Source organism: Rhea americana, unplaced genomic scaffold (assembly GCF_003343005.1).
Source record: "Rhea americana isolate MKP2758 unplaced genomic scaffold, rheAme1 scaffold_548, whole genome shotgun sequence".
Lineage (NCBI taxonomy): Eukaryota > Metazoa > Chordata > Aves > Rheiformes > Rheidae > Rhea > Rhea americana.
Window position 1 is genome coordinate 2969 of NW_028186699.1, and position 9994 is coordinate 12962.

At 60.6% G+C, this 9994-nt stretch overlaps 2 protein-coding genes and 2 non-coding genes across 5 annotated transcripts; 3 read left to right on the forward strand and 1 right to left on the reverse strand.

Moving 5' to 3' along the window:
- The first annotated feature begins 1021 nt into the window (after positions 1-1021).
- Positions 1022-3496, forward strand: RPL23A (ribosomal protein L23a). Of its 2 annotated transcripts, XM_085318650.1 has the most exons (5): positions 1022-1120; positions 1546-1726; positions 2075-2251; positions 2651-2720; positions 3431-3496. In XM_085318650.1, the coding sequence occupies exons 1-5, from the start codon at positions 1096-1098 to the stop codon at positions 3443-3445; spliced, it is 468 nt and encodes a 155-aa protein (XP_085174776.1). In that variant the 5' UTR covers positions 1022-1095; the 3' UTR covers positions 3446-3496. The 2 variants fall into 2 exon arrangements, with proteins under 2 accessions (XP_085174776.1, XP_085174777.1); XM_085318651.1 differs by having other exon boundaries at positions 2651-3496.
- LOC146588029 (small nucleolar RNA Z17) lies at positions 1901-1973 on the forward strand. The gene has a single exon (XR_014897521.1). It is a non-coding gene; the product is annotated as a small nucleolar RNA Z17 (small nucleolar RNA).
- LOC146588030 (small nucleolar RNA SNORD42) lies at positions 2510-2575 on the forward strand. The gene has a single exon (XR_014897520.1). It is a non-coding gene; the product is annotated as a small nucleolar RNA SNORD42 (small nucleolar RNA).
- Positions 3497-7258: 3762 nt separating the features above from the next.
- Positions 7259-8726, reverse strand: TLCD1 (TLC domain containing 1). Its single transcript, XM_085318637.1, has 4 exons — positions 8530-8726; positions 8357-8439; positions 8180-8262; positions 7259-8015 (listed from the first exon to the last, which is right to left on the reverse strand). Exons 1-4 carry the CDS (start codon positions 8724-8726, stop codon positions 7620-7622), a joined length of 759 nt encoding a protein of 252 aa, XP_085174763.1. The 3' UTR covers positions 7259-7619.
- Positions 8727-9994: the final 1268 nt, after the last annotated feature.

Consider the following 9994-nt stretch of genomic DNA (forward strand, 5'->3'; position numbering starts at 1 on the left):
TGGCCGTCCGCTGCACCCCAGCCGTCCCCGCATCCCAGCTGTCCCCGTGCCCCCCAGCATGGCCGTCCCTGCGCCCCAGCCGTCCCCACGCCCCCCAGCGTGGCCGTCCCGTGTCCCGGGTCACAGCTGTCCCCTTGTCACATCCATCCCCATGCCCCAGGTATGGCTGTCCCTGGTCCCACTCAGCCCCACATCCCCACGCGTGGCTCTCCCCACACTCCATGTCCGTCTGTCCCAGGTCCATCTTTTCCCACATCCTCACACGTGGCTGTCCCCTTGCCCCGTGTCCATCTGTCCCTGTGTCCATCTGTCCCCTCCACCTCCCCGTGTGTGTTTCTCACAGCATTGCTCCAACACCCCTGCTTTGTGTCCGTCYGTTCCCGGGTCTGTCTGTCGCCGCATCCCCACGCGTGGCTGTCCCCACACCCTGTGTCTGTCTGTTACCATGTCCGTCTGTCCCCACACCCCATGTCCATCTGTTCCCGGGTCCATCTGTCCCCACACCCCCACGCATGGCTGTCCCCGCACCCCGTGTCTGTCCGTCCCAGCACCCCGTCCCGGATCCCCCCACACCACGGCTCACGGCCGCCCCTGCTCCCCCGTCCCGATCCCCCCACGACGGCGGCGCTGCCCGCGGGCCCCTCCCGGCCCTCCCTGCGGGTGGCCCCGTTACCGGGCGCCTCCCGGCTCCGGCAGCGGTGCTCGGCGCTGCACACCCTGCCCCGGAGGAACGGGCGTGCTGGCCCCGCCCCCGGACGGCGGCAGAGGAGGAGTCAGCCCGCCGGTTCCTCCAGGGCCGGGCCTTGGGGGTGCTGCCCATGGGAGCGGGCCCCGGTACCCCCGGACCGGCCCTCCCGGCCGCCGCCCCCGGGCCGCCGCGGGGGCGGCGCAGGACTACAACTCCCATGATGCCCCGCGGCGGAAGCGGCACGGCGCCTGCGCGGCAGAGGCCGGCGGGGGCGGGTCCCGTGGCGGAACTATACTTCCCGGCAGACGCCGCAGCGTCGCGAGACTTGGGGGAATCTCGCGAGATTTGGCGCTATAAGCCCGTGCGGCGTGGCGCGGGCGGCCCCTTTCGGCTTCCGCCTGGCCAAGATGGCGCCCAAGGCGAAGAAGGAGGGTGAGAGCGGGTGGCCCGCAGGGGCGGCGGGCCCGGGCCCGGGGTACCGCGGCTCCCGCGGGTGCGGGGCCTTCTCAGGGGGCCGTGCGGAGGGCCGGGAGGCGCGGGAGAGGACTGGGTGCTGGTGCTGGGCCGCGGGCACGTGGTGCTGGGGTGGGTGAGGCCTGCACCGGCAGGGCCAGGCCCGGTCGCTTGGCGGTGGGGAGGGCTCCGGTCTGGGGACAGGGGAGCTGGGGAGCACTGTGTGGGGCAGATGAGAGACCCAGGTGCGTGGAGCCTTTTAGGGGCCAGGGCAGAGAGGGGCGCCTCAGTCCCCTAGGAGAGGCCCCATCTGTGGTGGCACATGGCGGCGGGAGGCAGCGGTCCGTTGGGGGAATGTCCTGGTCCTGCATCTCCCACTTGTGCTGACTGAGCTCCTGCCATAGCCGTGCCGCCCAAGACAGAGGCGAAGGCCAAAGCGCTGAAGGCCAAGAAGGCCGTCCTGAAGGGGGTCCACAGCCACAAGAARAAGAAGATCCGCACATCGCCCACCTTCCGGAGACCCAAGACCCTGCGCCTGCGGCGACAGCCCAAGTAYCCCCGGAAGAGTGCCCCACGGAGAAACAAGTACGTGTGGGATAATGAGCCCTGCTGCAGGGTTTGTGGGGTAGGGGTGGCCCCATGCACAAGGCAGTGTAGGGGCTTGTGCCCTTTCAGATGTCTCAGGGTGAGACCTTGCCAGTGTGCTGCACTGGGGGCCAAGCCATGTCTTGCTGGCGGAGCGTTGGACTCTGTTGTTGGGGTGCAGGTGATGATTACATGCGACCAAAGCCTGAGAGCTTGTGATTAGAACTTTTTTGGAAACTGATGCACGCCCAACTTTCTTTAGATGGCATCTGTAGTGTTTGAAAGCCCTCAAAGYGTGGCAGCAGCTTCTGCCAGCCTTTTGTAACCAAAGGGTTTTCTTTTTGGCAGGCTTGACCATTATGCCATTATCAAGTTCCCTTTGACCACAGAATCAGCAATGAAGAAGATAGAGGACAACAACACTCTAGTTTTCATTGTTGATGTCAAGGCCAACAAGCATCAGATCAAACAGGCTGTCAAGAAGTTGTACGATATTGATGTGGCTAAGGTCAACACATTGATTAGGTGAGTAAGAGGGGAGGCATAGATGATGTGTATATGGATGCTTCAAGGGGCCAGAGTGGCTTTTAGCCGGAAATTTGAACACTTGTGAGTTTCAGCAAGGTTGTAGGTACTGTGAGGAAGTGTGGGATTAAGTGCTGTAGAGTTTGTAGCATTGCAGTTTAGATAAATGCTACTTGTGTTTGAGTGTGTCTTAGTGGGATGTAATGTGGCAGTAGACCAGAAGATTGTCTCCTGCAGACCTCTGACACCAGTGGAGCTGTGCAGATGATGTGAACTCTTTTTCCTCTGAGTAAACTGATGTTTCCAAAGGAACCACTGATGCACGCTGCTATAGCAGGCATGTGGAGTGGGTAGGGGAAGCTGTGTGCCTCTCTGCTGATGCCTCTTGTTCCACTCCAGGCCTGATGGGGAGAAGAAGGCTTATGTCCGCCTGGCTCCAGATTATGATGCACTGGATGTAGCCAACAAGGTGAGAAATCTTTGAAACTCTGTAAGCTCCCATTTASTGTCCTGTATTCTCTGCACCAAGCTATTCTTTCTGGTGTTCATGTGAGATATTCGTGTTGTGCAAGGCCATATTGTAAAGTTTTAAAGTTACTGATAAAGGCTAGCTGCTGTTTTTGAACTCTTCCAGGGAGGGGCTGCACTCCTTAAGACTTAAGAGTTCCAAAGTATTGTGGGAGGAATGATGAGGAAGCTTACCTGCAGCCTCTCAGTCAAAACTGTGTTTGTCTTAATAGTGTTCTTGGCCAGTGCAGTCCATCTAAGCAATGTTGGTKGCTATTACAAGGAGATGTAATGATTTCTGAGGTCTTTGCTTATGTTCCTGCACTACTGGCCTGGGTRAAGGAGGATTTTCTCTTGTGCAGCTGGTTGTGTTGCTGAAACTGGTGAACAGTTTGGCCTTTTGTATGGTTGAGGGGTAGGCAAGAGGCAGTGATGACAAGTATTGGAGCAGGGGAAGGCAGTTGTGTTGGTCAGGACAAGGGTCACGGTGGAGTAAATGTATAGTATGGCTGTGTTGGAAGTAAGACACTTGGGCAAGTCTAGGAGGAGCAGGGCTGTCCTCAGAGGACAGGACTCTTGGGGAGATACAGTGGTGGCAGTGATGTGTGTGGTGGAGGGCTCTGCCTTGCTGCTGCTATCATGTCTGTTTTAACATGTTTTGCTTCTTTCCAGATTGGAATCATCTAAACTGCATCTACCAAGGACTGTACAGATCGGATAATAAACCCTGTAAAATCACTGAGGGACTCTTGTGTTTTGTGACTGCGCAGCCCATGCGAAAGAGAACACCCAGGAGACTCGGGACTGCGTTTCAGTAAACTGAGTTCCTCCTGCGCTCRTGCTGCAGCTTGGCACTAGGCTGGCAGGAACGTGGTGTTAACTGTGCCCTGAGAAGGGTTCCTACAGGGTGTGGTGCTGTCMCATGTCTGGCTTCTCATCACTAGGGGGCTCTTGGATCACTGACCTGTTTTTTGTGCTGTAGATAACTTAAATGAGGTGACGCTCTCCTAAATCTTAAATATACTGTTTACCAGAGACCTGTGGTATCCTAATGTGTCTTGTTGCGCTGTGTGATTGGCGTATGCTTGCAATYGTCGTTCTAAGTGTCCTGCATCGCTCTGTGTTCAGTCACTCTGGAGCATTTCACAAGCGTGCGAGTGTCCAGGAGGTAGGTATCAACCACAGCAAGAATGTGTTAATGACTCAGATCTGGCAGAAGCTGGGTATTGCACCATTTTCCTAGTTTCATCAACTTTGCATAGGTTGTAGACTTTACTTCAAAGCCCTCAAACTAGTGGCTGTTTAATAGCAAGTGCTTCTGTTTTGTTTCTTTTCTGGCACGATCCCTACTCCCCTTATTGCAGCATGTGAATTGCAGCCTGATTTTCCTGACACAGTTCCTGTTCTGTTGCCTATGACCTTGCTGGGTTCATGGTCCTAACTGGAGCTGCTTCCAAACCACAGCTACTGTTGCTGCCTTTGCAGTCTTYTGCTTCCTCAGATTTTTAGATGAAACCAGCTTTTTCAAAGTGTTAAAAGAATGTGGAGCACTTGAGAAGCAGGAAGTAGAAATAGAGATAAGCATTTAGGGTTATTTAGTTTTAAGTGTGTAGTTAAGCTCTACTAAGAGRTGGTGAAAGCTGTGACCAAATATTGATCAGGGTAAATGAGCTCTTGGCTAGTAGGATATTGTGTTCCCATCCTAGGTTTTTGTGGAGGGTGGTGGAGTCCTGAATGTGGGTGCCATAGAATAGTGGTTTGCGTGTGAGAAGGGTGGCAGTGAAGTAAAAAAAAGGGAGTTACCCAAATTGGCACTGCTTTCAGGGCCTTGCGGTAAAGATTTGTTCTTTGTTGAGTGCAAGTGTTCTTCATGTTGTGCTAGGCCTTGGACCTTGCCAAGGTCCTCTGCTGTGGAACAGCTCCAGGTACTGAGATCTGTAAGGTAAGCCGCAAGCTGCCTTCGTTCCTGCGGTAGCTGCGGAGGTGTAGGGATGTTCTGTGGAGCCATCGGTACATGTGGGCTGTCAGTGCTGGCATCACGCCCTGTCCCTGTCTGGAGGGCAGCCCTGGGCATGTAACAAAACCTTCGTGCTCATCATTGTGTGGGCAGACCTTGGCTGCCCTCAGGCTGCTGCTTGAAGCTCTCACAAGGTGCAAGGTGGTGGAGGGGAGCCCCAGTGCTTGCTGGCCCCCCTGGGGTGCTGGGCTGTGTAAGAAGCAARACAGGAAACACTCTGGGTTTGCACTAAGAGCAACAGGTATGGGAGAGAAACCACCTGGAGGGAAGAGGGCTGTGTCTCTGGCAGCCAGTCCCTCTTGAAATCTGTGGGTGCTGGGCAGAGGTGTTCTTTCACCTTGAGTGCAGCAAACACCTGTGAGAAGGCTCTGAGCCCTTGTCCTCCYGAAGCCTGAGCCAGGGGCTTGAAGCTCCTCGAGAACAGAGGCTGTTGACAATATGTTCAGAGAGAGATAAGGCTGAAAGGGGGGGATAAGAGCCTGCAGCCTTTCCTGCCTGTGATAYGACTGTGCTGCTGGGAGCGCAGCAGTGTGAGGCCCTGGGACAGACCCTGCTCTCTCCCCAYGTTGTGTCTGATGTTCATGCTGGCCTGAGCTCCCTGCCTTGCAGCTGGGGTGAGGACACCTACCCAGACTTTTTTGAGAGAAGCAGCAGCAGGGGCTCTGCAAGGTCTGCCCCATGCATGTGTTCTGCTCAGCAGAGCTGTGTTGCCCYCAGGGAGATTTGGGAAGAGAAGTGCCTCTCACCTGCGTTGCTGGGGGTGCTGCAAGGAGCAGGTATGTGCTGCAGCCCTCCTGGGCAGTGCAGATGCTGGACTGGGAGGGGTTTTCTCATCAGCATGACTTGCAGTCTGCCCTGACCCTGCCTCAACTTAGCCTGGTGGCTGCGGCTGGCACCTAGCATGCAGCTTCCCAGCGCTTGCCTTTTGTGCTGGGGCTGGCAGCCAGCCTGACCCATAGCTGCCCCAGGCTGGCCAGCAGTGCTGGGAGATGCTCTGGCTGGAAGCCAGGAGGGGAGCTGGGCTCCCTGCTCTGGGAAGCTTCGTCATGCCTGACCCTGCTTCCCTTGGCTGGCCTCTCCAGCAGTGCCAGGCTGTCAGCGCAGATCCATGTCCACTGCATGCTGAGAAGGGGAAGGGAGCAGAAATCGGGGTGAGGGGAAAACTAGGAACTAGGTTTGACTGTGGAATGTTTGCAGATGGACTTGGTGTAAGGAGGCTTAAACTGCAGCTGCGAAGATGCGGGGCAGCTGCCGGGACATGCTGCGAACAGTAAGGCTGCAGCCTGCTGGGGCAGGAGGGGATCCCTGCAGCTTAGCTCAGGGGCTGCTTAGAGATGTCAGCAGTGYGTTTGCTTAGCTATGCTTTGGCACTGAGCTCGGAGGGGTGAGGTGGCTGGTTTGAACCCTGACTAGGTTCCTGCCCATGCAGTGTCCCAACTATCATGTCCCCACTCTGGCTGCCAGGCTGTCCACAGCGCTGCCCCCTCTCCCTGTGCCAGCCTGGGAGTCCTCAGGATAACCTGGGGAGTTCTGGGCAGGATCACCAGCCCTGAGGGTGTTCCCCAGCTCTCTGCGGATGGGGAGAGCACATCCCCTCTGCCTCCACCCTAAGACACGCTACAGTCACCAGTTCATGTCGATCGAGCAGCTCTGTCTCCGCCTGAGCAGGGTTGGCAGCAGCGCTGGTGGAGCTGATCCTGCCCTGCAGCAGGGGCTGGGCAGGAATCCCTCTAAGCCTGGCTGCTAATGCTAGTCTGGTGGGATCGCAGAGCTGTCATGTCAGCATGTTCTCTCTTCCCAGTGCTCTGGTGCTCCATGGGACCAGCTGGGCGAGCTTGGCCCTGCTGCYGTGGGGGAGCAGAGTCCCTCCTCTCCCCCCGTTGCCCTGAGGGGCTGCTGGAGGCAGCCAGCTCCTGCCTCTGCAGGAGAGGGCTCAGCACGCTCCTGTGGTGCTGGAGCTGTGCTGTGCTGGGGAAGACTGCTCCAGGAGGATGTGAGCGTGCAGCCATCTCCCAGGAAGAGCCTGTGGCCTCACGCAGCCTTCCCATGCCAGCTCCACTTCACGTGGCTGCTGGGTGAGTCAGGCAGCCCAGCCAGGCCCCTCGCTGCCAGGGCAGGCAGGTCACRGACTGCAGCAGGGCTGTGTACCTCGTCTGGCTCCCTTCCCCTGCTCACCCCTAGGACCAGGGCAGCTCAGGGCACACAGGGATCTCCGGAAGAACAGTGGGACCCATCCACAGGAGGCCTGGAGTCTTGCTCTGGACTCTCCAAGGCTGGGGGCTAGTGGGAGCAGATGGGCTGACTACTGCCCTGATGGGTCTCTTGAATGATGCAAGGAGCAAAAATGTGCCATCTCCTTCCCTGCGGGCTGCTGGCCCTCCCCTGGGAAGGGAGGCGCATCCTTTCCCATGCCCCAGCCCCCCTCATCCCCCCCCTTAACGCTGCCTCCGCTCTGCCCCACAGAAAGGCCAGCCCAAGCATGCTGCGGCAGCAGTGAACAGACCAATTTAATGCACGTAACACCCAACAACAACACAGGAGGGACTCGTCCCTTCCCTCGCAACTCTCTCAGGCCATCAGCTGCAAAAGGCAGCCACCCCCGGCCCTCAAGCACCCTGCGTGGAAGCCAGCTTTGGCTCCTTTCCCGTCGGTCTGGCTCCGGTGGCGTCCCCGTGGCTTTGCAAGGCTGTCGGGCTGGTCCAGCAGGGTAGTGCTTCCAGGCAGCAGAGCGGGTGAAGGCATGGCCCGTGGCCAGGGAGCGAGCCCTAAGGCACATCAGAGCAGGCAAGGAAGGCCCAAGGCCTCCAGGAGCTGGAGACCGGCTCCCGCCCCGGCACACGCGTCTCAGTCTATCAGGAACTTCTCCCCGTCCACGTCTCTCCCTGCAGAGGCCTTGCGCGAGGAGGGGAAGAAGTCAGAGCGCAGGAGGCGGGAGAAGTACATGAGGATCATGGCGTCGAGCAGCAAGAGGTTGGCCATGAGGAAGGCACCCTGGCCCTGCACCTCCACGTAGCGCAGGAAGTACCAGGTGAGGTAGGCCTGGGGCGCCAGGCGGAAGATGAAGTACATCACCAGGTTGACGTACTTGTTGACCTCGTAGAGCGCCGGGGAAGGCACGTTGCTCATCTTCAGCAGCATGCGCGTGGTGAGGAAGATGTTGCTCACCTCCACCAGCAGCAGCAGCATCGCCGCCACCAGGAAGCGGCCCGTGACGATGAGCGAGACGAAGGCAGAGATGGCCTGGTGGGCAGCACGGCAAGGTCAGCCCCCCTCGCCCCCGCTCCGCAGCGCAGTCGACGCGCAGCCCGCCTGGCAGCCGGGGGGAAGGAGCCGAGGGCTCCGGCGTGCCCCGCGCAGCCGCCCCCGCCCTGCCCCGGGGGCCGGGGGCCGCGGGCCGTACTTGCCATGGCGTGGTGCACCAGGTACTCCCAGGACGAGCGCGACTGGTGGCTTAAGACGATGTCCAGGCTGTCGTGGATGAAGTAGCCTGCGGGAGGAGGGAGGGCGCCCAGCTCGCCCGCCGCCGTGCGGGCCGAGGGGGCGGCCGGGCGGCGCGCGGGAGTGGGCGCCGGGCCCCTTACCTGAGGAGAAGCAGACCAGCAGGTGCCCCGAGACGCAGTAGCCGTCCTGGATGTCGGAGAGCAGCTCCGGGGACTGCCAGAGGCTGGAGGGGGGCAGAGAAGGGGTGAGCGCCGGGGAGCCCGCGGCGGCCGCCGGCCGCGCCGTGCCGCGCCGTCGGGGGCGGCCCCGCTACCTGAGCAGGGCCCAGAGCCCGGCGAGCACGGAGTGCGCGAAGGAGACGAGCAGGTTGCCCCAGCGCCAGGCGCGGCCGGGGCGGCTCCGCACGGCGGCGGGACGCGGCAGGAGCCGCGCCGCCCGCCGCAGCGCCCCGAACAGCGCCACGCTGCCGCCCACCAGCGCCGCCGACGGCGCCCGCCAGCCCGGGCCCATCCCGCCGAGCGGCGCGGCGCGGAGCCGGGCGGAGCGGCGCGGCACGGCCCGGCCCGGCGCGGCCCGGCCCGGCCCGGCGCGGCCCGCCGGCCCCACGGGGCGGGGCGCGGCCCCTGCGCCCGCCCCGCCGCTCTGCGCCTGTGGCGGGCCGCGGCGGGTGCCGAGCCCCGCGCGAGCGTGTCTGCGCGCTGCGGCGGGGCGCGCGTGTGCGTGGAGCGCTGCGCCGGTGTGCGTCCCTACGGGGCTGCACGGGCGCGCACGGAGCATTGCACGAGGGGGTGGGTGTGCATGGAGCATCGCACGAGTGGGCGTGTGCGGAGCATTGCGTGAGTGTGTGCGTGTGTGCATGGAGCATTGCACGAGTGTGCACACATACAGAGCGTTGCACAGGTGTGCATGCGCACGGAACATTGCACTAGAGTGCACATACAGCGTTACATGTGCATGCATAAAGCATTCCACGAGTGTGTGTGTGCATGGAGCATTGCACTGGTGGTGTGTGCACATCAGAGCACCGCACAAGTGAATGTGTGCAGAGCATTGCACTGCTGTGCAAACATAGAAGATTGCACATGTGTGCACAGAGCATTACATAAGCGTGCGGGTACAGGGCATTGCACATTGTGTGCTGGGCGTTGCAGGAGCACGCACAGAGCAGTGAACGTTATGTGCTGGGTATTGCACGTGTGTGTGCTCGGCATTGCAGGTGATTGCACAGAGCATTGCATGTTGTATTGCACGTGTTGTGTGTGTACAGAGGTGGTGTGTGTGCACAGAGAGCGTTTGTTTTTGCTGGACATGCTGTGTGTGTCAGGTGCTGCATGTATGTGTGCTGGGCATTGCAAAAGGATGCATGTGTGGGGCACGCGCGTGTTTGCACTGGCCGTTGTTTCTGGGGATGTGCTGGGCTCTGCACGTTCGTGCTGGGCGTTGCACACGTGTTGCACACGTGCTGGCTGCTGCACTCCTTCGTGCTGGTTGCTGTGCATTGCACGCGCGCCCTGCACCCCATACATCCGCCTCGGCCAGATCCCCTCCAAAGGCGCCGCGCGTCTGTCCCAGGCCCCGCGCATCTGTCTGGGGCACGGCGGGTGCAGCACGGTGCCGGCGCGGCGCGGGCGGGCCGGCCGGGCCCGGTGTCGCTAGATGGCAGCACGGCCACGCGGCGTGGGGGTGGCAGTGCCACCGCTGTCCCCGTCCCCACGGGCGAGGGGGCAGGCGACGCCCGAGGGCGGCATGGCGAGGGCCGGGCAGGCCGCGGGGGGGGG